This window comes from Lynx canadensis, chromosome D1 (assembly GCF_007474595.2).
Source record: "Lynx canadensis isolate LIC74 chromosome D1, mLynCan4.pri.v2, whole genome shotgun sequence".
NCBI lineage: Eukaryota > Metazoa > Chordata > Mammalia > Carnivora > Felidae > Lynx > Lynx canadensis.
In genome coordinates this window covers 32,943,383-32,971,049 of record NC_044312.2, presented here as the reverse complement: position 1 = coordinate 32,971,049, position 27,667 = coordinate 32,943,383, and the positions used below count along the sequence as shown (strand labels likewise).

General features: G+C 36.7%; 1 protein-coding gene across 1 annotated transcript in view; it reads left to right on the top strand.

Annotated features, from left to right (window-relative positions):
* The window catches only part of ARHGAP42 (Rho GTPase activating protein 42), a 322,999-nt gene that overhangs the window by 282,690 nt on the left and 12,642 nt on the right, over positions 1-27,667 (top strand). The window contains exons 13-22 of the mRNA XM_030333001.1: positions 5,822-5,884; positions 6,827-6,901; positions 7,833-7,917; positions 8,538-8,596; positions 12,060-12,165; positions 17,034-17,193; positions 18,373-18,517; positions 19,758-20,138; positions 20,506-20,662; positions 22,587-22,649. Of these exons, the coding sequence (XP_030188861.1) occupies positions 5,822-5,884; positions 6,827-6,901; positions 7,833-7,917; positions 8,538-8,596; positions 12,060-12,165; positions 17,034-17,193; positions 18,373-18,517; positions 19,758-20,138; positions 20,506-20,662; positions 22,587-22,649 (1,294 nt within the window). The remainder of the gene's footprint in view (positions 1-5,821; positions 5,885-6,826; positions 6,902-7,832; positions 7,918-8,537; positions 8,597-12,059; positions 12,166-17,033; positions 17,194-18,372; positions 18,518-19,757; positions 20,139-20,505; positions 20,663-22,586; positions 22,650-27,667) is intronic.

Genomic DNA, 27,667 nt, shown 5'->3' with positions numbered 1-27,667 from the left:
TGTTGTCTTAATTGCTGTGGCTAGGACTTCCAGTATTAGGTTGAATAAAGGTGGTAAGAGTGGACATCCTTGTCTTGTTCCTGATCTTAGGGGAATAGCTCTCAATTTTCCCCATTGACTATGATGTTTTCTGTAAGTTTTTATATAAAGTCTTTATTATTATTTGAGGTATGTTCCCTCTAAACCTACTTTGTTGAGGATTTTTTTCATGAATGGATGTTGTACTTTGTCAAATGCTTTTTTCTGCATCTGTTGAAATGATAATATGGTTTTTCATCCTTTTTCCTATTCATGTAATGTGTCATGTCGATTGGTTTGTGAATATTGAACTGCCATTGCATCCCAGGAATAAGTCCCACTAGATTATGGTGAATGTTTTGTTAATGTATTTGGATGAGTTTGCTAACATTCTGTTGAGGATTTTTACATCTATGTTTACCAGAAATATTGGCCTGTAGTTCTGTTTTTTTGGTGTGTGGTGTCTTCATCTGGTTTGGTATCAGGTAATGCTGACCTCATAGAAAAAATTTGACAGTTTTCCTTACTATTTTATTTTTTAGAAAAGTTTGAGAACAGGTATAAACTCTTCTTTAAATATTTGGTAGAATTCACCTTTGAAGTTGTATGGTCCTGGAGTTTTGTTTTTTGGGAAGTTTTCTTATTATTGATTCAATCTGTTTACTGGTTATCAATCTGTTCAAATATTCTATTTCTTCTGGTTGACTTTTAGTAGGTTATCTGTCTCTATGAATTTGTCCATTTGTCTCTATGAATTTGTCCATATAATTTTTCATAATGCTCACTTAAGCCATTTGTATTTCTTTGGTAGAGGCTGTTATGTCTCTTTCATTTGTGATTTTGTTTATTTGCATCCTCTCTTTCTTTTTTTTCTTTTTTTCGAGTCTAGCTAGAAGTCTATCGATTGTGTTGATCTTTTCAAGGAAACAGTTCCTTGTTCATTATTTTTTTTTTTAGTGTCTCTATCATTTATTTATGCTTTAATCTTTATTATTTCCTTCTTTCTGCTGACTTTGGGTTTTGTTTGGTCCTCCTTTCCTACCTCCTTTAGGTATAAGCTTAGGTATTTATTTGATATTTTTATTGCTTCTTGATGTAGGCCTGCATTCCTGTATTCTTCCATCTTTGGATCACTTGCTGCATCCCAAACATTTTCACCATTAGGTTTTCATTTTCATTTTACTTCAAGTAATATTTTATTCTTCTTTTATTTCTTGGTTGACTTATTCACTGGTTAGTAGCATGTTTTTTAACCTCCATGTATTTGTGCTCTTACCAGATTTTTCTTGTGGTTGATTTCTAATTTCATAGCATTGTGGTCAGAAAAGATGCATGGTATGACTTCAGTTTCTTTGAATTTCTTGAGGCTTTTTTGGTGGTCTAATATGTGATGTATTCTGGAGTATGTTCTATGTGCACTTGAAAAGAATGTGTATTCTCTTTTATTTATTTATTTTTTAAATATTTATTCATTTTTGAGGGTGAGAGAGATAGAGTATAAGTCGGGGAGGGACAGAGAAAGAGGGAGACAGAGAATCTGAAGCAGGCTCCAGTCTCTGAGCTATCAGCACAGAGTCAGACATGGGGCTCGAATGCATGAACTGCAAGATCATGACCTGAGCTGAAGTTGGACTTTTAACTGATTGAGCCACCCAGGCAGCTCTATTCTCTTTAAGAATGGAATGTTCTAAATATAACTGTGAAATCCAACTGGTCCAGTGTGTTATTCAAAGCCACTGTTTTCTTGTTGATTTTCTGTCTGTATGATCTGTCCTTTATATAAGTGGGCTATTGAAATCCCTTACTATTATTGTATTACTATCAATTAATTCTTTTATGTTTGTTGTTAACTTTTTTATGTATTTGGGTACTTTCATGGTGGGTACATAAATATTAAGAATTGTTATATCTCTTGTTTTATTGTTCTTCCATTATTATATAGTGTCATTTGTCTCTTGTTACAGTCTTTGTTTTAAGGTCTAATTTGTCTTATAAGTATAGTACTCTTTCTTTCGACATCCCTTTGCATGATAAATGTTTCTCCAGCCCTTCACTTTCAATCTGTATGGGTCTTTAGTTCTGAAATGAGTCTCTTATAGGCAGTATTTAGACAGGTTGATTTTTTTATTCTGACACCCTGTGTCTTCTGACTGGAGTTTTTAGTCCATTTACTTTCAAAGTAATTATTGATAGATAGGTATTTATTGCCATTTTGTTACTGTTTTGTGGTCATTTTTGTAGTTTTTCTATGGTCCTTTCTTCTTTTTCTCTCTTTCACAGTTTGCTGGCTTCCTTTAGTGATAAACTTGGATTTCTTTCTCTTTATTCTTAGTATATCTGATACTGGGTTTTGATTGGTTACCATTAGGTTTGTGTATAACATCATCTGCATATAGTAGTTTATATTAAGTTGATGGTCACTTAAGTTAGAACCCATTCTTTCTTCTTACCCTCCCCTCCATGTTTCAGGTATATGGTGTCTTTATTTCACATCCTTTTATTTTGTGAATCTTTCACGGATTTTGACAGATATATTTATTTTTACTGCTTTTGTGTTTCCTACTTTACATACTCTTACTTACGATCTTTCCTTTCCACTCAGATTGTTTCCTTAAATTTCTTATAGGGCTGGTGTAGTAGTCATGAATTCCTTCAGCTTTTATTTGTCTATGGAACTATCTCTTCTATTCCGAATGGTAATCATGCTTAATAGAGAATTCTGGCTGCATATTTTTTTCATTTTAGCACTTTGAATACAGCATGTCAGTCACTTATACACTGCAAAGTTTCTGCTGAAAAATCTACTCATAGCCTATGGAATTTCCCCTGTATGTAACTGTGTTCTTTTCTCTTGCTGCTTTTAAAAACATTTTGTTTTTAAGATTTTATTTTTAGGTAATCTCTACACCCAATGCAGGGCTCAAGTTTACAATCCTAAAATCAAGAGTTGCATGTTCCACTGACTGAGCCAACCAGGTGCCTCTCTCTTGCTGCTTTTGAGGTTCTTTATTATTAATATTCCCCATTTTTATTACTATACATCTGTGATGATTTCCTTGGGTTGATTTTTTTTTGGGGGTGGGGGGGATCTCTTTGCCTCCTGGATCTGAATATATATTTCCTTTGCATAAGGAATATATATCCTCTGCATAACTTTTTTTTTCTTTCAGGTTGCTCATTCATTCTTCTGCTTCTTTAGCCTGGTATTTATTTCATCTAGTGTATTTTTAACTTCATTTGTTGTTTTCTTCATCTCTGATTGGCTCTTTTTTGTCTCCTTGTTAAGGGTCTCACTGATAATTCTCTACTCTTTTCTCAAGTGCAGTAAGTATCTTTCTGAACATTTTTTAAATTCTCTAATCAGGCATATTACTTGTATCCATTTGTCTTAGTTTGTCTTGTCTTGTTTTGTTTTGTTTTGTTTTGTTTTGTTTTGTTTTTCATTGGGGACATACTCCTCTCTCTCCTCATTTTACCTAACTCTCTGAGTCTGTTTTTTTTGTGTCAGGAAATTCAGCTATATCTCCTGCTATTGAATGTAGTGGCCTTATGAAGAAGAGGTCTTGTAGTCCCCTGAAATGCAGTTCCCCTGTTTCCCACCTAGTGCTTCACATGGTGTCTCCTATATGTGTTGAATGTGCTTGTCATTTGTCCTGGTTCCTTTTTCCTTCAGTCCAGTTGTCTGCAGAGGCTCTCTTTCCTATTGTGGGCAGTGTTTTGTACCTAGCTGGGAAATGGTGTGCAATTTTAACAAGGTGTGCTATGCTTGTAAAATGAGACCTACAGCTTTGAGGATCCAAGCTGCATGCAAAGGGTGCATAATTTTACCAAGGTGCTCCTAGGGTTTCCTCAGGGTCCACAGCTGCTGCTGCCAGAGCTGCAGTCTTGCAAAATGCATGGGTGGAAAGAGGCAGTGTTGGCAAGGTTTGTGCTGTGGGAGGGGGCCCACAGTGCTGGGACTGAGGCAGGCATGACTGGAAAGAGTGGATAAGTGGAAGCACAGGGATGTGTGACTTAGTGTAAGCACATTAGGTAGTGAAATTCAGAGCATGCTAGTTTCTGCAGGTGGCCATGTGTTTGTGCTGAGGGGTGAAAGAGGGCAATGGTACCTTCCAGCTCCTTTGTTCCTGGAGAAGTCTTCCCCTGGATACCCTCTGAGATGAGTAAATAACTCTTCCCCCTATATGCCCTGGTGCTTTTGAAAGTGCTGCTTCTAGCCTGTATCTTAAAGGCTCTTTGTCCTGCTATCTCTTTAAGGGCAGAAACTTATTTTCCTATTGCCCTCAGGATCTTCCAGAATGGAGCTAGCTTTTTTTTTTTTTTTTTTTTTTTTAATTTCAGGATTTAAGTCCCTCTTGTTTGTAAGAAGTCAGTAAATTCAGTTCTTTTTACTTTCAAAGCCAAATGTTATGAGGATTCCTCTCTTCCTTGTGAGCTCCCTGGTGTGATAGTCTGTTTCTCATCCTTCTTCAGTGCTTCCAGCTCCCTCCAGATCACAGATGGCCACCTCTGTTTTGCTTCTCCACTATATCTCCACCCTTTCTACCCTCTTTGATGTGGACTCTTCTCTACCTTTAGATGTGGAGTTTATTCTGCCAGTCTTTGGGTTGTTCCTGAGTTATTTATGCTGATGTCAGTGTTATCTAGTTGTATTCATGGGACAGTGTGAACTTAGGGTCCTCTTGCTCCACCATCTTCCAGCCTCCTTCTAACCCACCATCTTTATTTTTTTTTAATGTTTATTTTTGAGAGAGAGAGAGAGACAGAGCATGAGCAGGGAAGGGGCAGAGGGAGAGGGAGACACAGAATCTGAAGCAGGCTCCAGGCTCTGAGCTGTCAGCACAGAGCCTGATGCGGGGCTTGAACTCATGAGCCTTGAGATCATGACCTGAGCCAAAGTCGGGTGCTCAACTGACTGAGCCACCCAGGCACCCCAAATCCACCATCTTTAAATGGAAGCTAGTTTTAATTTTTTATTGACTTGAATTATTTTCATATATTACTGGAGAATATTAAGAAATATCATATTTCCACCACATGTGATGAAAATCTTCATTATAGTAACAAAATATTTGAATTTTTTCTCAGGGTGTTATTTGGTATTCCTAAATACTTTTTTTTTTTAAATAAGTAATCTAATTTGATCTGGCCTCAGAATCTTAAGAAAATTATAACAGATTTAAAATCTAGCAAAAGCAATGAAAATAAACTGATATTTCATAATGTAGGATCTTTAGGGGATTTTCGGTAAACTAAACATATTTTGAATTATTTTGCATATGGTAAAAAATGTAGTAGAAAGAATATTGGGCTCGGATTCAGGTGATCTATGTTAGAATCCTGGTTCTGAAGCTTGGAACAAAGAAACTGAAGTTCTCAGCAACGTCATGAACCATCTTAAAATTACAAAGCTTTCTCTCTACCTTATAATGTTGTTTTGAGAATCCCATGGAAAAGAATATGTGAATAGCTTTGTAATATAATTAGTAACAAACAATAAAGGTTTTTTTTCTTAGTACATTTGCTTTTATCATCTGGAAAAACATGTAGTGAAGGTTAATGCTAATTTTAGGTAAAATGGATGGGATCACTGTAACATATTTACCTTCTGTGAAGGATCTGTGTTTTCTAAAGAAGTAAGTTGATGTAATAACTTTGGTGAATGTGAACCCTACTTCTACCCCAAAATAAAAATTCAGACTCTTAACTAAAACTGTGCCACTAAGTCATAAAACAAGAGAGCCAACTAAGGAGTAATGTAAGTTGGGTATAAACCCTTACTGTGATTTTATTTTATTTTCAGTGTATTTAAATGAAGCAGGGTTCAATTTTGTGAGAAAATGCATTCAAGCTGTGGAAACAAGAGGTAAGTGTTGTCTGACAGGTATATCATTAGTGTTCATTCTTATATAGGAACCTCTCAAAAAATGAGGATATATTTTATCATTAACATGAGATTAACTTTAAGAACTATATAAATGTATAAAATTATCTAAATACACAAATAGCTATAGTCTGAACTTTACCAAAAATCATACTGTATATTCTGTTTAACAATTTTTCATAATAAAGGCCTGATTTATTTCCATTTCATAGACTTTGTATTATTTATTACTCTAAGCTCCTCTTCAATGTTTTTCAAGCTTTAGAGGAGGTAAGATTCCTAAGGAGCTGGTCTTCCTCCTTTCTTAATGTTATTCCCCTCAGTGATTTCACTCACAGTCACAATTCTAGCACCTTTACCCTCTCTAGTCATGGCCTTGAAGGCCACTCTAGTTGCCTGTTACACTCTTCCATTTCCAGGAAAACTTGTCTAAAGCAAAACTCATGGGCTTTGAAATTCTGTGAACTTAAACTCAAATTTTGGTGCTGCCATTTAGAAGTTTTGAGAAGTTAAGTACATTTCTTAAATCCTCTAAATCTATTTCCTCACCTTCAAAATGAAGGAAGTTGTTAAGGCCTTCCAGTTCTTCAACATGTAGGACTACATGACTGAAGAAATAGAGGATGAGAAATTCTAATCATTCTTTCCCATCTTTGATGGCTTTTTGTATTCAGATAGTAGTGAATGAGCAGAGTACTTTGCTACTTTGAAGATCTTTGAAAGACTTTCAAATCACTGTTTAGTGTCTGCTCTGAGAAATATATGTCTGATGGGTGTTTCCAGGGTAGATTTTCTGAAGTTAGACTGCCAAATTGGATAAGTAACTATCAAATTCTGCATAGGGAAATGCCAGATGTTTTCAACATTCTGTACCTGTGATGCTATGTCTAAAGACATTCTTTTGTGGTTTTTCCTTCTCATTAGGCATCACTATTTTAGGCCTCTACCGAATAGGAGGAGTGAACTCCAAAGTTCAGAAACTCATGAACACAACATTTTGTAAGTTTTGAATGAAGCTAGTTACTTAATTTTTGTATTATAGATAATCCATACCATAGGTTTCTTTGAGATATATACTACTGCTGTTCTTTGAATATTTTCAAGAAATATTTAAAATTAACATTTGCATTCAGTTTTTAATGTTCAGTTATAATAGATGATCAATCAGAATTTGAGAGAGAGCCTTTTCATTATATTGAACTTTTTCTCAAGTGTCCTTTGGTTAGCTAGAGACACAGTGAGATTTATGGATACTAGATTCAGATTGCCTGGCTTGGAATCCTAATTCACCACTTAAAAGCTTTGTGACTTTGGATAATTTGTTTAACTTCTCTGTGCCTCAACCTTCTCATTCATAAAATGGAGAAGATAATAATAGTGCCTGCTTCACTGAGAGTGTGAGGATTGAATACGTTAATCCATAAAAGTATTTGGAAGCATGCCTGGCACATGACAAATGCTCAGTGATGTTAGCAATTAACAATAATTTTATTTGGAAAACTATTATTCCATAAGAAGTCTTTGAGGTTTATAAAGTGTCAAGAGTGAAACTTGTACCAATTCACACAAACAACAATCCTAAGGTTAACTCTGTTGGCATCCTAAGAAATCAATGTCTCTGACCTACTATGTTTATATCCATCTTCTTTTAAAAAAATTTTTTTAATGTTTATTTATTTTTGAGAGAGCCAGCGAGCAGGGGAGGGGCAGAGAGAGAGGGAGACACAGAACCCGAAGCAGGTTCCAGGCTCCAAGCTGTCAGCACAGAGCCCAATGCGGGGCTCAAACTCACGAACTGAGATGACCTAAGCTGAAGTCAGACACTCAACCGACTGAGCCACCCAGGCGCCCACTTTGTGTCCATCTTCTTAATGGTGCAAGTGATGTTTTGAGCTGTACAGTTTAAACATCTTATTTTTATTCTTTACAGCTCCAAAATCCCCTCCTGATATTGACATTGATATTGAATTGTGGGATAATAAGACAATAACAAGTGGGCTGAAAAACTACCTCAGGTAAGGAGTGTTTAACTCGTACTCTGCATGTGAAGTCTCTCTTAACCTCTGTGGGCATTGCCATATGACTCCATGGAACACCTGTGTGTGAGCTTCACTCCTTAGAGTAATTCTTTCACCTCACATGAAATAGCATAAGGTGGTAATGTTTATGTTTAGTGTTTTGGAACTTATACTTGGTTTTTCAACTAATAAACTTTAGAAGCTGCAATATTTTATGAATACTAAATAATAGTTTGTTTCATGTTAAATTTGAATGTAGTGTTTTCATGTATTTTTTAAAAATAAGTTGAAAGTGAAAGTTGTTTTTTGTTTGTTTGTTTGTTTGTTTGTTTTTAATTTAACTATAGTCCCCATATCTGAGAGAGATTTTTGCTGTTGTGGTTCAACAGTTCTTACAAAGTGAAAAAATCATTTTCCAGTCTGTCCTTTTAGCACAGTTGTGCCAAGAAATGCTGCTAAAGGGCCTTCTTTGAGATCTGCATTTTGGGACTGCCTGGAATCACCCTAGTAGGACTTTATCCTACTCCCTAATTACCCAATTCTTAAAGAAGTCCTAGAAATTCAGGGGAAATAAAAAGATATTGCCATTCTAATGCCCTCTTCTTTCTCCGTTGTAGGTGCCTTGCAGAACCACTGATGACTTACAAGTTACACAAAGATTTTATTGTTGCAGTTAGTAAGTACACTTCCATTGAATGCATTATAATTGATATAGTTTTATGCTGTATCACTTAGAGGTATAAATTTAAACCAGGTAGTTAAGATTTTCCTACATATTGCTTAAGAAACTATCAATCTGATGCTTAATAGCTGACAATATGGTTTGTAAACAAGTAAGAAATTGCAGAATGGTAGATTAAAGACCTAAATGTGAGACGTGAAACCGTAAAACCAGAAGACATTAGTAGTTTCTTTGACATTAACTAAAGAAACATTTATCTAGATGTGTCTCTTCTGGCAAGGAAATCAAAAAGCAATTGGGAGGGCACTAAAATAAAAAGGTTTTACACAGTGAAGGAAACCATCAATGAAACAAAATGGCAACCTCCTGAATGGGAGAAAATATTTGCAAGTGTTATATCCAATAAGGGGTTAATATCCAAAATATGTAAAGAGGTTACACAACTCAACACTAAAAAACTAAAATGATTAAAAAAGGGGAAGACCTGAAGAGACATTTTTCCCAAGCAGACATACAGATGGCCAATAGACATATGAAAAGATGCTTAACATCACTCATCAACAGACAAATACAAATCAAAACTACAATGAGATATCACTTCACACTAGTCAGAATGGCTAAAATTAATAACACAAGAAACAAGTGTTGGTGAGGATGCAGGGGAAAAAAAAGGAACCCTCTTGCACTGTTGGTGGGAATGCAAACTGGTGCAGCCACTCTAGAAAACATTATGAAAGTTCCTCAAAATATTAAAAATAGAATTACCATATGATCCAGTATTTCTGCTAGTATTTACCCAAAGAAAACAAAAACACCATTTCAGAAAGATAATGCACCCCATGTTTATTGCAGCATTATTTACAAGACATAACAACAACAGAAGTGTCCATCAATATATGAATGGATAAAGAAGATGTGGTATATATATACAATGTAATGTTACTAAACCATAAGAAAGAATGAAATCTTGACCTTTGCAGCAACATGGATGGACCTAGAGGGTATAATGCTAAGTGAAATAAGTCAGATAGAAAAAGACCAATACCATATGATTTTACTCATATGTGGAACTTAAGAAACTAGAAAAAGAAAAAGACAAAAAGGAAACAAACTCTTAAATACAGAGAACAAAACTGGTGGTTGTCAGAAGAGAGGTGGAGAGTGGAATGGGAGAAATAGATAATGGGAATTAAGAATACACTTTCCTTGATTTAAAAAATATTGAAGAATGAATTAAAAGATTTTGTCACTTAATAAGACTTCTTTGGAGTGACTGGTGTGCTAACAGGAATTATTTTAAATACATTTTACTCAGTCGATGAATGTCAGTACCTTACAAGAGCAACTTTATTGTTAAATTGACAACACTACAAAAATGCAGTTATGCCACCCACTCATACTCATGTGCTATATTCCTAAATCTGGAGAGTAAAGTCAGGTATTTGGGGCAGGTAACAGGCACTTCCAACAATCCTTCGCCCCCCCCCCCCATTATCACATATCTATGTCATTTATTTAGATCTATGATTGCCATAATAGGAGATATATAGATAGGCTTAATTCAAAAATTGTAGGGAGGGGCTCAGTGAAAAACATGTAGCCTGAAAAATTAGAAATATGTACTTTTAAAACACTGAGATGAAAGTACTGGGTTGCCATCTCAGCCATCACAACAGTTTGTAACTGCTAGGCATTAGCATTTCATTGTTAAGATATATGAGGTGTGACTGTACCAAGTATTTTTCACAGTCCAAGAAAGAAAGCATTTGCATTAATTTATTGCCATGCATTATAATGTCACAGGTAATGTTGTCTGCTGATAAGTGTCAGATAACGTTGTGACCTTGGTTTTCAGTCCAGCATACATGACTGATCACATGGTCTCATAAACACCTATACCACTTAGCTTTCTCCTGAAACCTCTCCACTCTATATTCTCTTCGTCAGAATCTATTAGATGAACAAGACCTTAGAAATATGTAATTTCACCCCTCATTTTACTGACTAGGTCCCAGAGTGGGCAAGTGACTTTCTCCACGGTACTAGTAAATTGATGGCAAAATCAGGGCTATAAGCCAATTTTTTTGACTCTTAACCTAGAACTTACTTACAGAAATTTTGTGTTATAACATGGCATTTGAGACACTTAGTTAAGTGCTCAGTGATCTGGTTGTTTTAATAAAAGCATTTGGTCATAAGATTTTTTTTCTCCACTTCCATGGCAAATAATAATCACATTATTCACTACCATGATAATTAAAATATATTCCTATGTATAAGAATTCATCTTTTGTCTGGCGCAAAGATAATCCCATGTAGTAGATAATAAGGTAATAAAAGTAAGTATTATTTGGAAATTTAGCTCTGTAAAAAGGGGAAGTTGTTCAGAAATTAAAAGGTGCCTCACAGAATTCCCTGGAAAACAGTATGGATTAGGCCTTCCATGGGCCTGCAACTAGGAACTACAGAATTGGGAGTTTATGTTTCTCTCCCCACCCTTTTAGGAGCATCTCTTCTCTCTGTTCTTTGCTGCATATCTACCTCATTCTTATCTCCCTTTCCAGTTAGATTTTCTTGGCTTTGGAGCACATTTGGTTATGCCATCCCTAGTTTTACACTATATGCCATTTCACATACTCAGCAGACAAATCAGAGTTTTGATGTCTCCATTCCAACCCCTGGGAGACCTTGTGTTTGGCCCAGCATGAGCCAGCTCTTTTCCCACCTCATGTTCCGCACCTTTCAGAGAAAGGGCTTGGCATGGTGGGTAGTCACCCTAGAATTAGTTTATTGTAGTAAAAGTATGTTAATAGATCTTCATTCTGAAGTGTTAGCCTTTTCTCTAGCAGACATGTTAACATGTTGTCTTTTGCCTGGCAAACTAGACTTACTTTAGATTTTTTTTTTCTTCTTTTCAGATTTCCCATTGTCAGCATGGGCTTAGAATCTATTAGGCCTCTGCATAATAATACTGACACCTCAGAAAAGTAATTCCCTGTTATCTTTAAATCTACAAAGTTTGGAAAGGAATGCCTTCTTCCTTCTGTCTGATGGAGTCACTAGGAGGTTTCTGTGTGATAGAGTATATTATATTGCCTGGAACATTAGGCAGTCTGTACCAATAGCTGTGATCACTCCATTGCTAAAGTTTTGATTTTATCCTTGTGTAGCAAAACCAAAGCAGGCGATGAGTTCTGGTTGTATAGAAGTTCAGTGGCTATGAGCACAGGTCTGGATTAGATGGAACTGGGTTAGTCTGGCATATTTACTTAACTAACTTCATGACCATGGTCAGGTTACTCAACCTCTCTAAGCCTTAGAGAATGATAGTGATGAACTGCATGAAGCAATGTTTATAAGGCATGAGGGTGGGAGTGTTTATAATGTTTAGATTATTAATGTTTATGTACACATTTGAATGCAATTAAAACTTGATCATTCAACCTTTATGTTATAGAATCTGATGACCAAAACTACCGGGTGGAAGCTGTACATGCATTGGTGCACAAATTGCCAGAAAAAAACAGAGAGATGCTGGACATCTTAATAAAGCACCTTGTCAAGTAATTATCTGATTTATATTGTTCACTTAACTACTTGTTCAACTGTTAAAGTTAGACCTTGTTCATATCTTTCTAAAGTGTATGATGGTGGTATAACATTGTTATAATTAGAGTCCACTGAATGTTTTAAAAATGATGTGGTAGTTTGTTTTTAAGATATATCTGTGTGTGTGTGTGTGTGTGTGTGTACCTGTGTATGTTTACACTATGCAAATGATTAATATCCTTTGCAACTGTTAAATTAATGATGAAAACCTTACATGTCAACTTAAAAATATGAAGGAGTTTGAAGCCCTAAGTTTGAAGATCAGTTCTCTGTACTACAAGTGTCAACAGTTCTGCCAGGTCAAAGTGCCACTGTAATGTTAGCTTCTTTTTCTCAATTCGTAGCATCACTTGGTCTCTGAAGATTTTTCTGACTCTGCTGTTAGTTCATCTATATATTTTTAAATGTCTATAAACAGATACTGTATTAGCCAAGTTTCTCCAGAGAAACAGAACCGACCAGATGTTTGTGTATATGTAGCTATACGTACACTTGTGTGTGTGTGTGTGTGTGTGTGTGTGTGTGTGTGTGTGTATGGTGTATGTATATGTGTGTGTGTGTATATATAAATATATATGAGAGAGAGATTGATTATAAGGAATTGGGCTGTGCTACTGTGAAGGCTGTTAAGTCTAAAATCTGCAGGGCAGCTGGTAGTCTGCAGACCCAGGGAAGAGTTGACATTACAGCTCTAATCCAGGGCAGTCTAGAAGCAGAATTGCCTCTTCCTCAGAGGAAGTTAGTCTTTTTAAGACTTTAAACTGATTGGATGAGGCCCACTGACATTATAGAGGGTAATCTACTTTAAGTCTACTAATTTAAATGTTAATCTTATGCAAAAAAAAAAATACCTTCACAGAATGATCTAGAATTATGTTTGATCAAATATCTGGGTACTATGGCCTCATAAATCTGTCTGAAGATTCTTTCTCTCTCCCTTTCACACACATGCTGCTGTAAACAAAAGTCCAAATTCAGATTTTAAACTTAAGAATTCCTTACAGCCTCATTTACAAATCAGGATATTTTCCATCTTAGTAAGTACTGTGATTCACAATGAAATGATTACTCCTTCCTTGCTTACTACAAGTAGTAACCCAGTTTATGCTAATTTGAGCCAGGCACATTTGAAATAGTGCTACATAACATATCAATAAGTCTCATCTTAACCTGCAGATGAGATAATACGAATTGCCCTCCTGCCCCTTGAAATAAGGAAATCCATTAGAAACTACATCATTTCAAGTTCATTATAAACTGTTGCCATGGCAATACCTCTTTTAGTTAGTGAATAATGACTCTTCGTCAGATTTAGTCTTGAATTATGTTTTGAATTGTGTGACCTGTTCATGAAATTTAACCACACTGTATGTATTGGGCATTCTCTTGCTGTATTCAAGCTAATTTTCTAGCAAAGCCTTTATTTATTTATTTATTTATTTTGAGAGAGAGAGAGAGAGAGAGGGAAAAAAAAAATCATGAGCAGGGGAGGGGCAGAGAGAGAGGGAGAGACAATCCCAAGCATGGGATTGGAGCATGGGGCTCCAACACAGGAACAATGAGATCATGACTTGAGCTAAAATCAAGAGTCAGTCACTTAACCAACTGAGTGACGCAGGCACCCCTCTAGCAAAGTCTTTTTAAACACACTTTTTTTATATATATATAATTTTTTTTAATGTTTATTTATTTTTGAGAGAGACAGAGAGAGACAGAGCACGAGCAGAGAGAGAGAAGTAGACACAGGATCTGAAGCAGGCTCCAGGCTCCGAGCTGTCATCACAGAGCCTGATGTGGAGCTTGAACTCACAAACCACGAGAGATCATGACCTAAGCTGAAGTCAGACACTTAACCACTCCTTAAATGTGCTTTTAAAAGCTACATGAGTGTCACATAAAATGTTTTTTGTTTAATTATCCAGAATGTTAAGTGAACTCAAACTCCCCCCTCTTTGTGAATGTGCATGACTTTAGTACAGGGAATAGCAGAGGATACTATCTGGCCATAGAAGAGTGCTTAAAACTCTTTTGCCCATCCTTCATCACCATTCCTGGCTTTTTTCCTGAACCTATATGAAGGTCAATCTTCACTGACTAAGCAGTATTTTTGGAATGTGTATCCAATCACCGGTGACTTATTTAAGTAGACTACAAACAAGTAATAACATTCTTGGTCCCTGGCAACCTTAATATATCTGAAGAAGAGAATTTAAGGCCAATCGTCTGGATTGGTTACTGGTCTAAATTAGGACCAGTGACTAAAAGATTGATTGCAAATCTCCATTAATTAGCTCTGAGACATGGTGTAAACCATTACTTCCTTTCTGAGACTCCTTTTCTTTGTTTTTAAAACAAAGGCCATCTGTGGTCTCTTCTTTGACTCTAACTTTGAATATTTAAAAAAAAAAATGTTAGAGAGAGAGAAATACAGAGTGTGAGTGTGGGGGTGGGGGTGTTGCAGAGAGAGAGACACACACACACACACAGAATCTGAAGCAGGCTCCAGGCTCTGAGCTGTCAGCACAGAGCCCAACATGGGCTCAAACTCACAAACCATGGGATCATGACTTGAGCCAAAGTCAGATGCTTAACCAACTGAGCCACCGAGGTGCCCCTCTAACTTTGAATTTTTAAAAGGGCAATTGGGTGTCTGTTCCATACAACAAGTTGAGGAAATGAGGTGCAGAAATAGCTGAAATGTGAGGTGATAAGTGTCTATATTGATTGAGTTAGCTCAGCGGAAGGGAAATTCAGTGAAGAGAAAATTGCTCATCAAAATATTCCATCTCTTGAGCAACACAATCATAAACTCACCTTTTCAGAACCATTTTTTTAAGAATTCCAAATTCACTCCCCATGAGTTTAATATTAATCGTATTCCAGTTTATTCACACTACCAGGAACTCGTACATTTTAGCAAGAGTGCCTAAAGCCAATTTCATTACAAGGAAGACTGTTAGTTGAGATCATATTTCCTGTAACTCATTATTTAATTTTATCAACCCTATAGGGATAGTTATTCTTTATAGATGAGGAAACTGAAGCCTAGAGTATTAAATAACTTGGCTGATTGCACCCAGCTTCGAAGTTGGATGGATCCAAGCTTTAAATGCAGGCAGACTCAGTACCTTTACATACTACTTTCTTAGTAGATTCTTTAATACATACTAAACAGTAAATATATAATATTTGTCTATATAAAAAGGAAATGTGGAATGAAACTTCCTCTTATTCTAACCAAGAGCTTCTTAACTAGTGCTTTCTCGGGCACAAGGGAAAAATTCAGTAAGTGAGACAGCTAACTCTTCCGGTCCTGTGCTAGGATTTACATAGGTATTCAAAATCCTGGATTCCCCATAAAATTTTACTTTTGCTTATGGAATGTAGTTAGTGATGCACACTTAGTCAGGTATAACCATGATCTTGTGTTCAGTGCTCCTTTCCAGAACTTCATATTTTAACAACATGCCCAGAAGTAAGATAGAAAAGGCAGTGTATAACCTAGAAGATTGGTCTAATGAATGAGGTTTTCTTTTAGGAATATGTCCAATTCCCAAATTAAGTAGTCAAAGTCATTTTTTTAATGTTTTATGATTTATTCTTGAGAGAGAGAGCATGAGCAGGGGAGGGGCAGCGAGAGGGAGACACAGAATCCAAAGTAGGCTCCAGATTCTAAGCTGTCAGCACAGAACCCGACATAGGGCTTGAACTCACAAGCCATGAGATCATGACCCAAGCCGAAGTCAGACCCAACTGACTGAGCCACCCAGGCACCCCTAGTCAAAGTCAGTTTTGATAGTTACTGGGATTACTTTGCTAAAGTCAGTAATACCAGAGGCTTTTTCTTTCATTTCCATTTTTAAGCCAGCATTGATGTGACCACATCTCCTTCTCTTACTGTTTGCCAACCACAGTGCCCAGCCCTAGGGAGGCACTGAGGGAAGTTTTGAATGAATGGACAGGTGGATGGGTGGATGGATGGAAGGAAATAAGGAAGGAAAAAAAGGAAGGATAGAAACTTGCATTGGCCAGCTGTCTTATGTAGGGAGCTTAAGAAAACCACAGACTTCTATTCAGAAAACCTGGATTGAAAGAGCATCTCTGTCCCTAATTTGCTGTGACCTTGAGTACATCATTTTTACTTTAGGAGGTTTTTAACCTACATAATAGGAAAAACTGACTTTCTGGGAGGATTAAATGAAATAATGTCTATGAAAATGCCTGGCACTAGGTACTCAATAATATGTTTAGTATATCTGAATATAATTCTAACCAACCTAATTTGAACCATCTGTTCTAAAAGAAGTATAGTGCCCTAGAGAATACCTAACAGTTGATAATCTCTGTAGGATAATTGTACTCTATTTAGGATATCAAGATTTATTCCTTTAATGTTTATTTATTTTTTGAGAGAGAGACGGGGGGAGGGGCAGAGAGGGAGACACAGAAGCCAAAGCAGGCTCCAGGTTCCAGGCTCCAAGCTGCCTGTCCAGAGCCCAACACGGGTCTTGAACTCATGAACCGTGAGATCATGACCTGAGCTGAAGTCAAATGTTTAACCGACTGAGCCACTCAGGCGCCCCGAGATTTATTCCTTTAATTAACCTTTGTAATTAATTTTACTTAGCTAATGTTAACTTTTTATGTCTTTTTAGGCTATACCCACTCATGACAATTAGGAGTAGCTAAACCTGACAATTTGGGAAAATTAACCTATAATGGCATATTTTACATTCTATTTATGCCACAAATTTGATAAATGAGAACCTTTCATATTTATTAAACTTTTAACTTATGTTATTTTTGTTGCTTGTATTTGCAGAGTATCACTACACAGCCAACAAAATCTCATGACTGTCTCAAACCTTGGTGTCATATTTGGCCCAACTCTAATGCGAGCACAAGAAGAAACTGTGGCTGCCATGATGAATATTAAATTTCAGAATATTGTGGTTGAAATTCTGATAGAGCACTATGAAAAGGTAAGCTGAATTTTCATGTTGAAGTATCAAATCTTGTATTTTGCTTTTAGGAAGGAATTTTCTGTTTGTATTATCTATGAGTTCATTGTGATCTCAGATTCTTATAAAGTATGAGTCCTGTCCATTTTGTATAAATTGCTTCTTCATGAGGACATTGATGTCCTTTTTTCTTGTTTAGTTTTTAAATGCTTCTCAAAATTCTCCAGGTAAATGATTTCCTTTCCTTTTACATCATTTACTTTTCAAGATTTTCTTCTTTAGTATTTATGTCGTGAATTTTTCACTCATATTGAGAGAAATTTGTTAGAATCACTTGGTAATTAAGTCTATTTTTAACCTTTTTATCTCCCTGGAATTAGACTTAACAACAACAGTGATATTCTCAATAAAGCAAAAGAATTCCAGGAACAGAGTCTTAAAGTCCTCTCTACATCCAGTCCTTAAACATGGTTTCTTTAACAAGATTGAGATCTTAGAATAACTGTGGAAATGGAAATTGGGAAAGTCAAATTGATTGGATTATTAAGCAAATGCAGCCATTAAACATCAAAACATTTGTGATTCATTTATGCCTGGTCTAGTGTTTGTGAAAGACTATGCCCCTCTCCTTCCCTTAGTCCCTTCCTGGTACCTGTAGAAGAATATCCTTCATTTATCTAAGATTGTAAGCACTCACAACCCAAGACCACATGGGGGAATTCTGTAGCCGAGTACAGACCTCTACCTGCAGCATGTCATATTTGTGACAGCACCTTTTCCTGAGAAGCAAGGAACTGCTTGACTTGGAAGTGATACGGAATGAACCTTTTCCCTTCAGGCTATGTTCAGCATGAAGTGAGAAATAAAATATCACAGAAAAGAGTCAAGATGTCTTGACACAGACATTTGTTCATATTTGAAAGGTTTCTTTAAAATTATTGGAAAATTTTCTGAAATTCATTGTTGGGAAATTGGAGAGGATAAAAAAGAAAACACAGAGAAGGAACATTACTCAGTGTAAGTGGAAAAGTATAATTGCTGTAGTATATTTTTTGTATCAAGCATCTCTTACCATGAAGCTGATTAAATAGCAAATGGTTCTGAGATTATTTAATAACTCTAAAATATAATTTTATCATGAAAATGGCAATTCCCCCTTTTACTGACCTCTATCCATTTGTTTGTTTTTTTTGTATGTAGATTTTTCATACTGCCCCAGACCCAAGCATTCCTCTTCCTCAGCCTCAGTCTCGATCTGGATCCCGAAGGACAAGAGCAATCTGCCTTTCCACAGGTTCCAGGAAGCCCAGAGGAAGGTATACACCGTGCTTGGCAGAACCTGACAGTAAGTGTGACCGCTTTAGGGAGAAGCTTTCTTCATTCTTTGATTTAGCCTTACTTCACCTTTTTGATAATTAGGGTAGAAATAAATAGAAAATGATCTTAATGATACTGTCTCCCAAACACCCCCCCCCCCGCATTTATATATTCTTTGTCAGTGTAGTTACAAGGTACTTTGAACAAACAAATTCATTACTACTACAAAAGAAAAAAAAATAGTTTGCTCAGTGCCCTTTTTTCTGCAACTGTGATTAAGAACATCAGGTACTAGTTTGTAGCAGGTTTTGTCCTATTGTTAAAGAGGTACAGAAGAAAGCAAGAAAAATTCTGGCTGAAACCGTCAGTTTCTTTCTTCCTATCACATTATGTCCTTAAAGCATCATCTCTTGGGTATCAAAGTGTCTGAGAGAGAGAGAGAGAGAGAGAGAAAAAAGAAATAAATAGAAACGACACTACACATTATCACTAACTTCCCGTTCTGAACCCAACACCACAGTGAAGTGGGTGGCAGCTTAAGCCCACAGTGGATGTTAAATTTGTGGCTGTTCTTATTTTACTTTATACCCTTAAGCCTCCCAATTTTTCTCACAGTCAGTATTTAACAAAAAATACTAATTTTTAATTTAGATATGTTCAAATTATTATAGTTTTAGGAACATTAAAAAATAATCTGTTAAATAGCCAGTTTCTTATGTTGCTATAATCTTGGTAGGAAAAGAAAAAGTCTTTTCTTTTAAAAATGTGAGCAGTGTATAATTTGCAGCTGACATTACTGGTGACTTTGAATGAAGAAAGAATCAGATGCATTATAACATGAGAAAAGTTAAAAAAGGCAGAAATAGATCTTTTAATATCCCTCTTTCCATTGATCTCTTATAATGTCATCAAAGAATCTTATTTGTACTACTTATGAGTTCTTTTTCAGAAGCAAGTTTTGTCTGAATTTGAGTCAACCCCCAATCCTTTAAGAAGTAACATTATTTCATAGGGTCAGGGTACATGTAAAATCTCCCTTGAATAGTATTAAAAAATGCATTCACTAAGTTAAAATGCACGTTTTACAGCCTTTCTTAGAACTGAGAAAAGTTCTCCATACTGGGTAAAGATCTGTCAATTCAGTGGGGTCAGTGGGGTCAATTCAGGTGGCCACAGGGCACACGTGCATTGGAGAATGTGGAAGGGTTTGGGTTGTATTGTTCTCAGTAGAAGGTCCCTGTTGTTTTCTCGCTCCTGCTCCCGCTCAGGTGACTCTTACAGCAGCAGCCCAGACAGCACGCCCATGGGGAGCATCGAGTCCCTCTCCTCTCATTCCTCTGAACAAAACAGCACAACCAAGTCTGCTTCCTGCCAGGCCAGGGAGAAATCTGGAGGAATTCCTTGGATTGTATCCCCATCACCCTCCAATGGACAGAAAAGTCTTGGACTCTGGACAACTAGTCCTGAATCAAGTTCTAAAGAGGATGCGACCAAAACAGATGCAGAATCAGATTGCCAGAGTGTTGCCTCGGTCACCAGCCCCGGGGATGGTTCCCCACCCATAGACCTGGTCAAGAAAGGGCCTTATGGGCTTTCAGGACTGAAAAGAACATCCGCTTCCTCTCTCAGATCCATCTCTGCAGCTGAAGGTAAACTAGATTTGAGCTTATGTAAAATGTCATTGTCTCTGTGCCACTTGCCGAATTGCTCAACATGATTAAGCAGGGAAAAGTTAATGGTGAAGGGGCTAACAATGCTGTTCCTGAGCTAGGATATTTAAAACTCCTGTGCACTGTGACTTCTTTCCTGGTTATTTCCATCTCTGTGAGGTGATGTCTTTGTAATTACTATAGATTGTGATCTCCCTGAATGATGGGCTGCTGTGCTCAAAGAACATTCTGTACCTTCTCATTTGGGCTTAGAAAAAACACTTCCTTTTGTTATGAGCATGTACTGTGTTACTGCTATTATTTTGTCTGATAGCACCTTGCCTGTTTTCTTGGGCTTTCTTTTTAGGAAACAAGAGCTACTGTGGATCCATTCAAAGCTTAACTTCTGTAGGTTCCAAAGAGATGCCCAAAGCCCCACCAAACCCAGACCTGCCTCCAAAAATGTGCAGAAGGTTAAGGCTAGACACTGCTTCAAGCAATGGCTACCAGCGACCTGGCTCTGTGTAAGTGAGAGAGAGTGTATATTTGTTGTATCTTCCAGGGATACACAGGAGTTGAGTATATCCAAAAGAACCCTTAGGACTCCCACAACTGAATACCTCATCTGCAGAGTAGGAGCAATCATCTTCTGTAGGACCCTATCCCCTTCTACAAATGATGTACAAGTTAGAATAGGCTTAAAGTATGTATGTGTATACATATACAGACACATATACAATTTCAGTCACTTGCCTTACAAGCAGAGAACAATGGCTTAATTTAAGGACATGAGAATAGATGTATAATGTAATAGTTCTGGGTTTTCAAAGTAGACATTCTAAAAGCTAGACATTTACCTCTCAGCTGAGTAAACTGTCCTTATATCTCAACTTCCCCACCTCCTTGTTAGAAATACAACTACTGTGTAGATAGTGAGGGTTTGTTTTCTCTCCTCTCCATCATCTGTCTCCCCTATCTGAGTATTCACTGATTTAAATAAGCTCATGGAGAACAGGAGCTTGAAAGGTGAGAGGGGGTACTTCTATTCAAAAGACATGACCCAGGAGTGTAAAGGCAGATAGGATAGGTACATCGATGTAAATAAGAAGGGGACAAAGAAAAGAACTTAGATAAACAAAATCTAAACAGGAAAGTTTTTATCCCTTTCATTTTGTTTTCCTGACTTACTGAGTTTTCCAAATGCCATATGAGCTATTACTGGGCATCTTTACATATGTTATCTCTTAATGTCCTTCATGTACTTCCACAGTAGGTAGTAGAAACCTCATTTTAGAGATAATGAGAACTAATACTTGGAAAGTTAAGGAACCAGTTTAATTATTCATTGAAAGTCCAGTAAGGCATTTCACTAAGCCTGTTTCCATAGAAACAGTGTCTTAAATTCATTCGTTCATCACCTTCTTTGACAAGAACCTTTTATTTTCAGAGTGTGTTTACCATACATTATCTCTCTTGGTCAAAAATCCAAGTACCACTATATAGACCAATACTATATTTGATATCTGTCTACTGCCCGGTATGTATAGTTCTAGCTGTTAAGGGAAATTAAATTTTAAGCCAGTATGTCAAGGGAGATGAGAGAATATAAACTCCATCCTTTGTGAGGGAAAGAGAAGATTCACTTCTGTCTTACAACTGTACTGACAAAGTATGAATTAAAATTGAGACAATGTGTATTCCATATTAGGTATAAAATGAAACTTCTGATTATCAACTGGCTAGGTTCTGGGAGAAAAGTTGATCAATTAAAGAAATAAGATACATGTTAAAATCTAGTTTAAAATATCATTCAAGGAATTTGATATTCTCTTCTAGTAAATATAGAAACTTTTCTAATTACCCCTGGTGCCTTAGTTTTAATATAGTCTCACTTTTTCAAATAGACAGTGCTTAGCCTCCCATGAATTGAAATAAGATTTGAATCCACAAATGTATTCATTGACCATATTTTCAGAGTTCCCTCTTTTCACTTTATAGGAACTGTGTTCAAATTAAAAAAATGAAACATTTTAGAATTAGTTTTGTCTTAGCTATCAGAATGAACAACAGTTCTTTGTCTTGATGATTTGGTTCTTCCCTGTGGCTCCACAGGAGTCAAAATCACTGCCAGAAGCTGAGTGAGGAGAAAATGTTCTTTTTTACTGTTCCCATAGTTTTTTGAAGTAGAAAAGATGAGAACAGTAAGATCACCAAGGGAAGGGGAGGTAGCTATAGGTTTATTACATCCGGTACTCTATGAGCTGGAGACTAGATCTAAAAATTTCTGCCACATTAAATCTTAAAACAATTAAAATTCAGATCAAATTTTGAGGATAGTTCTTAACTAATTATTTTTGGTTTGTGTTAAGTTATAACCCTGAATTATACTTTGAACTGAATAATATAATTTTTATTTTAATGAAAATCACATTTTAAAATTATTTTCAGTGTGGCAGCAAAAGCCCAACTGTTTGAAAATGTTGGTTCACTTAAACTGGATTCTTCTGGGCGGTAAGTTCTCAAAACCCTTAAAATGAAAAAAAAAAATAAATAAAGTAGTGGTGACATTGTTGCTTTTTGTTGACATACTGAGTCATCTTTGACAGCTCTGACCTTCAGTTCTGCAGATGGTGAAATCCACACTCACTGTCTTGCACACGGGGAAAAAGATCATGTCTGTAAACAGCATTTAGCCTCTCAGACTGTTCCACTGATGCCTTATTTACTAAAATCTTCACAAAGGAAGAGTTCTAAACAAGTTTTCCAAAAGATACAAGTTGCCATAACCTTTTGCATACTAAAGACTCCTTTGATGACAATTTGTGGAAAGTTTTCAAAGGTATATTCATGACTTTGAAAAGTTACAGAACTTTTTCTGGAACAAGTTTTATGAACATGCATTAAAAATTTGCTTATTACTAATGGCCACTGGGTTGCTCTAGGCTGATTGATCTAAACAGCTCTTTTTCTGAGTGCAGTACTTCATTCAGGATTTCCAGATTTTACCTTTCACTCTGTTGTAAAAAAGACGCAGGTTGTTGCATCTTACTGCTATTAATGTGCTTGCTTCTAAGGTTTTGCTTCCTCTCCTCCCCTTGTAAAATTGATTCTTCTCATCCACAGTGGGCTTTGGTTTTTTATCTGAATATGTCTGAAATAATGGAATTTTATAGTATTTTGATATTTCTGGTTTTTTGTTTTACCATCAGCAGCTAGTAGAGGTATGTGTCATTTAATAAATGCTTGTTATTAAAAGAGCATATAAATGAGACCACTTGAAGAATAAACTTTGATTTTTCCTTTGGATGCACAAAGGCAATTTCGAGCTTCTCATTCATATTTGGATAATTGAGGTTTTGAAGTAAAAGAACCACAGTTAATTGAAGTATCACTATATTTAACCACTGTTGTACACCTGAAAAAAATATAACACTGTTAACTATACGGGAATTAAATTTTTTAAAAAAGGTTGTTCAACCATAGAATTTTATTGACCCTTTTAAAGTATGTGTACTTTTTCAGCAGTAGGCATTTACTAAATACCTGCACAATATTGGGCTTTTGCTAGTTACTAGGGATAACAGTGACCTTCAACTTCTGGTATTTTTTTTTTTCTCACAAGACCTAGCAGGGGTCTTTGTGTATCAATGCTTTTGACTTCACAGAGTTGAGCCACTTTGGTATCTTACAGGTATGTTGGTTGATCCACGGAACTTATGTAACAAATCCCAGATTAATTTCATTTACCTTACCTCCATCCATAGTATCTTCACCTTCTTCCCTTTGATCAAGATTTGGTGAAAACCAGGTACTGTGCATATCAGAGCAAACATCAGTTCTGTGAAACTGTCATCATTTTTAGACCTTAGTGTATGGGATTTAACTTTGCTACTTCTGTCTTGCTATATCATTGAATTGCTCCAGTAGGTGGAGTCCTTTTATTATGAAGCTCTAAGCAACCTGTAAGAGCTCAAGTTATGTAATCAAAGAGATAATCCTTTAAGAGCTTTAAGAAAACAAGCTATTAATCAAGTAAATCAGAATACTGTCAAATACTGAGATGTCAACAATGAACCTATGCATTTTTAATATGCTTTTATATTATACTCTAAATCAACTTCTAATAGGCTGTCAGCATAAACTTAGAGCTTCTCAATACATTGAAGGTTGGAGTCATTATTTGTCAACAGTTCCACAGCACTTGTTGGTGGTGTCATAGCTTTTCACCAAAAGACAGGCCCAGTGGAACACAACAAATATCAGGGTCAGATAGACCTACGTTTAAATTCTTGGTCTACCACTTTCTAGTTGCAGTAACCTTGGAGTTACATATTTAGGAAAAATATTTTCTTTTTTTTTTTTTCAATATATGAAGTTTATTGTCAAATTGGTTTCCATACAACGCCCAGTGCTCATCCCAAAATGTGCCATCCTCAATACCCATCACCCACCCTCCCCTCCCTCCCACCCCCCATCAACCCTCACTTTGTTCTCAGTTTTGTTTTTTTTTAATTTTTTTTAACGTTTATTTATTTTTGAGACAGAGAGAGACAGAGCATGAACAGGGGAGGGGCAGAGAGAGAGGGAGACACAGAATCTGAAACAGGCTCCAGGCTCTGAGCAGTCAGCACAGAGCCCAACGTGGGGCTCAAACTCACAGACCGCGAGATCATGACCTGGGCCAAAGTCAGACGCTTAACTGACCGAGCCACCCAGGCGCCCCTGTTCTCAGTTTTTAAGAGTCTCTTATGCTTTGGCTCTCTTCCACTCTAACTTCTTTTTTTTTTTCCTTCCCCTCCCGCCAGGGTTTCTGTTAAGTATCTCAGGCCCCACATAAGAGTGAAACCATATGGTATCTGTCTTTCTCTGTATGGCTCATTTCACTTAACATCACACTCTCCAGTTCCATCCACGTTGCTACAAAGGGCCATATTTCATTCTTTCTCATTGCCACGTAGTGTTCCATTGTGTATATAAACCACAATTTCTTTATCCATTCATCAGTTGATGGACACTTAGGCTCTTTCCATAATTTGGCTATAGTTGAGAGTGCTGCTATGAACATTGGGGTACAAGGGCCCCTATGCATCAGTACTCCTGTATCCCTTGGGTAAATTCCTAGCAGTGCTATTGCTGGGTCATAGGGTAGGTCTTTTTTTAATTTTTTGAGGAACCTCCACACTGTTTTCCAGACCGGCTTCACCAGTTTGCATTCCCACCAACAGTGCAAGAGGGTTCCCGTTTCTCCACATCCTCTCCAGCATCTATAGTCTCCTGATTTGTTCATTTTGGCCACTCTGACTGGCGTGAGGTGATATCTGAGTGTGGTTTTGATTTGTATTTCCCTGGTAAGGAGCGACGTTGAGCATCTTTTCATGTGCCTGTTGGCCATCTGGATGTCTTCTTTAGAGAAGTGTCTATTCATGTTTTCTGCCCATTTCTTCACTGGGTTATTTGCTTTTTGGGTGTGGAGTTTGGTGAGCTCTTTATAGATTTTGGATACTAGCCCTTTGTCTGATATGTCATTTGCAAATATCTTTTCCCATTCCGTTGGTTGCCTTTTAGTTTTGTTGGTTGTTTCCTTTGCTGTGCAGAAGCTTTTTATCTTCATAAGATCCCAGTAGTTCATTTTTGCTTTTAATTCCCTTGCCTTTGGGGATATGTCAAGTAAGAAATTGCTGCGGCTGAGGTCAGAGAGGTCTTTTCCTGCTTTCTCCTCTAGGGTTTTGATGGTTTCCCGTCTCACATTCAGGTCCTTTATCCATTTTGAGTTTATTTTTGTGAATGGTGTAAGAAAGTGGTCTAGTTTCAATCTTCTGCGTGTTGCTGTCCAGTTCTCTCAGCACCATTTGTTAAAGAGACTGTCTTTTTTCCATTGGATGTTCTTTCCTGCTTTGTCAAAGATGACTTAGCCATACGTTTGCGGGTCTAGTTCTGGGGTTTCAATTCTATTCCATTGGTCTATGTGTCTGTTTTTGTGCCAATACCATGCTGTCTTGATGATGACAGCTTTGTAGAAGAGGCTAAAGTCTGGGATTGTGATGCCTCCTGCTTTGGTCTCCTTCTTCAAAATTCCTTTGGCTATTCGGGGCCTTTTGTGGTTCCATATGAATTTTAGGATTGCTTGTTCTAGTTTCGAGAAGAATGCTGGTGCAATTTTGATTGAGATTGCATTAAATGTGTAGATAGCTTTGGGTAGTATTGACATTTTGAAAATATTTATTCTTCCAATCCATGAGCAAGGAATGTTTTTCCATTTCTTTATATCTTCTTCAATTTCTTTCATAAGCTTTCTATAGTTTTCAGCATACAGATCTTGTACATCTTTGGTTAGATTTATTCCTAGGTATTTTATGCTTTTGGTGCAATTGTGAATGGGATCAGTTTCTTTATTTGTCTTTCTGTTGCTTCATTATTAGTGTATAAGAATGCAACTGATTTCTGTACATTGATTTTGTATCATGCAACTTTGCTGAATTCATGTATCAGTTCTAGCAGACTTCTGGTGGAGTGTCAGATTTTCCATGTATAATATCATGTAATCTGCAAAAAGTGAAAGCTTAACTTCATCTCTGCCAATTTGGATGCCTTTGATTTCCTTTTGTTGTCTGATTGCTGATGCTAGCACTTCCAACACTATGTTAAACAACAGCGGTGAGAGTGGACATCCCTGTCGTATTCCTGATCTCAGGGGAAAAGCTCTCAGTTTTTCCCCATGGAGGATGATATTAGCTGTGGGCTTTTCATAAATGGCTTTTATGATCTTTAAGTATGTTCCTTCTATCCCGACTTTCTCGAGGGTTTTTATTAAGAAAGTTTGCTGAATTTTGTCAAATGCCTTTTCTGCATCGATTGACAGGATCATATGGTTCTTATCTTTTCTTTTATTAATGTGATGTATCACATTGATTCATTTGCGAATATTGAACCAGGCCTGCAGCCCAGGAATGAATCCACTTGATCATGGTGAATAATTCTTTTTGTATGCTGTTGAATTCGATTTGCTAGTATCTTATTGAGAATTTTTGCATCCATATTCATCAGGGATATTGGCCTGTAGTTCTCTTTTTTACTGGGTCTCTGTCTGGTTTAGGAATCAAAGTAATACTGGCTTCATAGAATGAGTCTGGAAGTTTTCCTTCCCTTTCTATTTCTTGGAATAGCTTGAGAAGGATAGGTATTATCTCTGCTTTAAACGTCTGGTAGAACTCCCCTGGGAAGCCATCTGGTCCTGGACTCTTATTTGTTGGGAGATTTTTGATAACTGATTCAATTTCTTCGCCGGTGATGGGTCTGTTCAAGCTTTCTATTTCCTCCTGATTGAGTTTTGGAAGCGTGTGGGTGTTTAGGAATTTGTCCATTTCTTCCATGTTGTCCAGTTTGTTGGCATATAATTTTTCATAGTATTCCCTGATAATCGTTTGTATCTCTGAGGGATTGGTTGTCATAATTCCATTTTCATTCATGATTTTATCTATTTGGGTCATCTCCCTTTTCTTTTTGAGAAGCCTGGCTAGAGGTTTATCAAT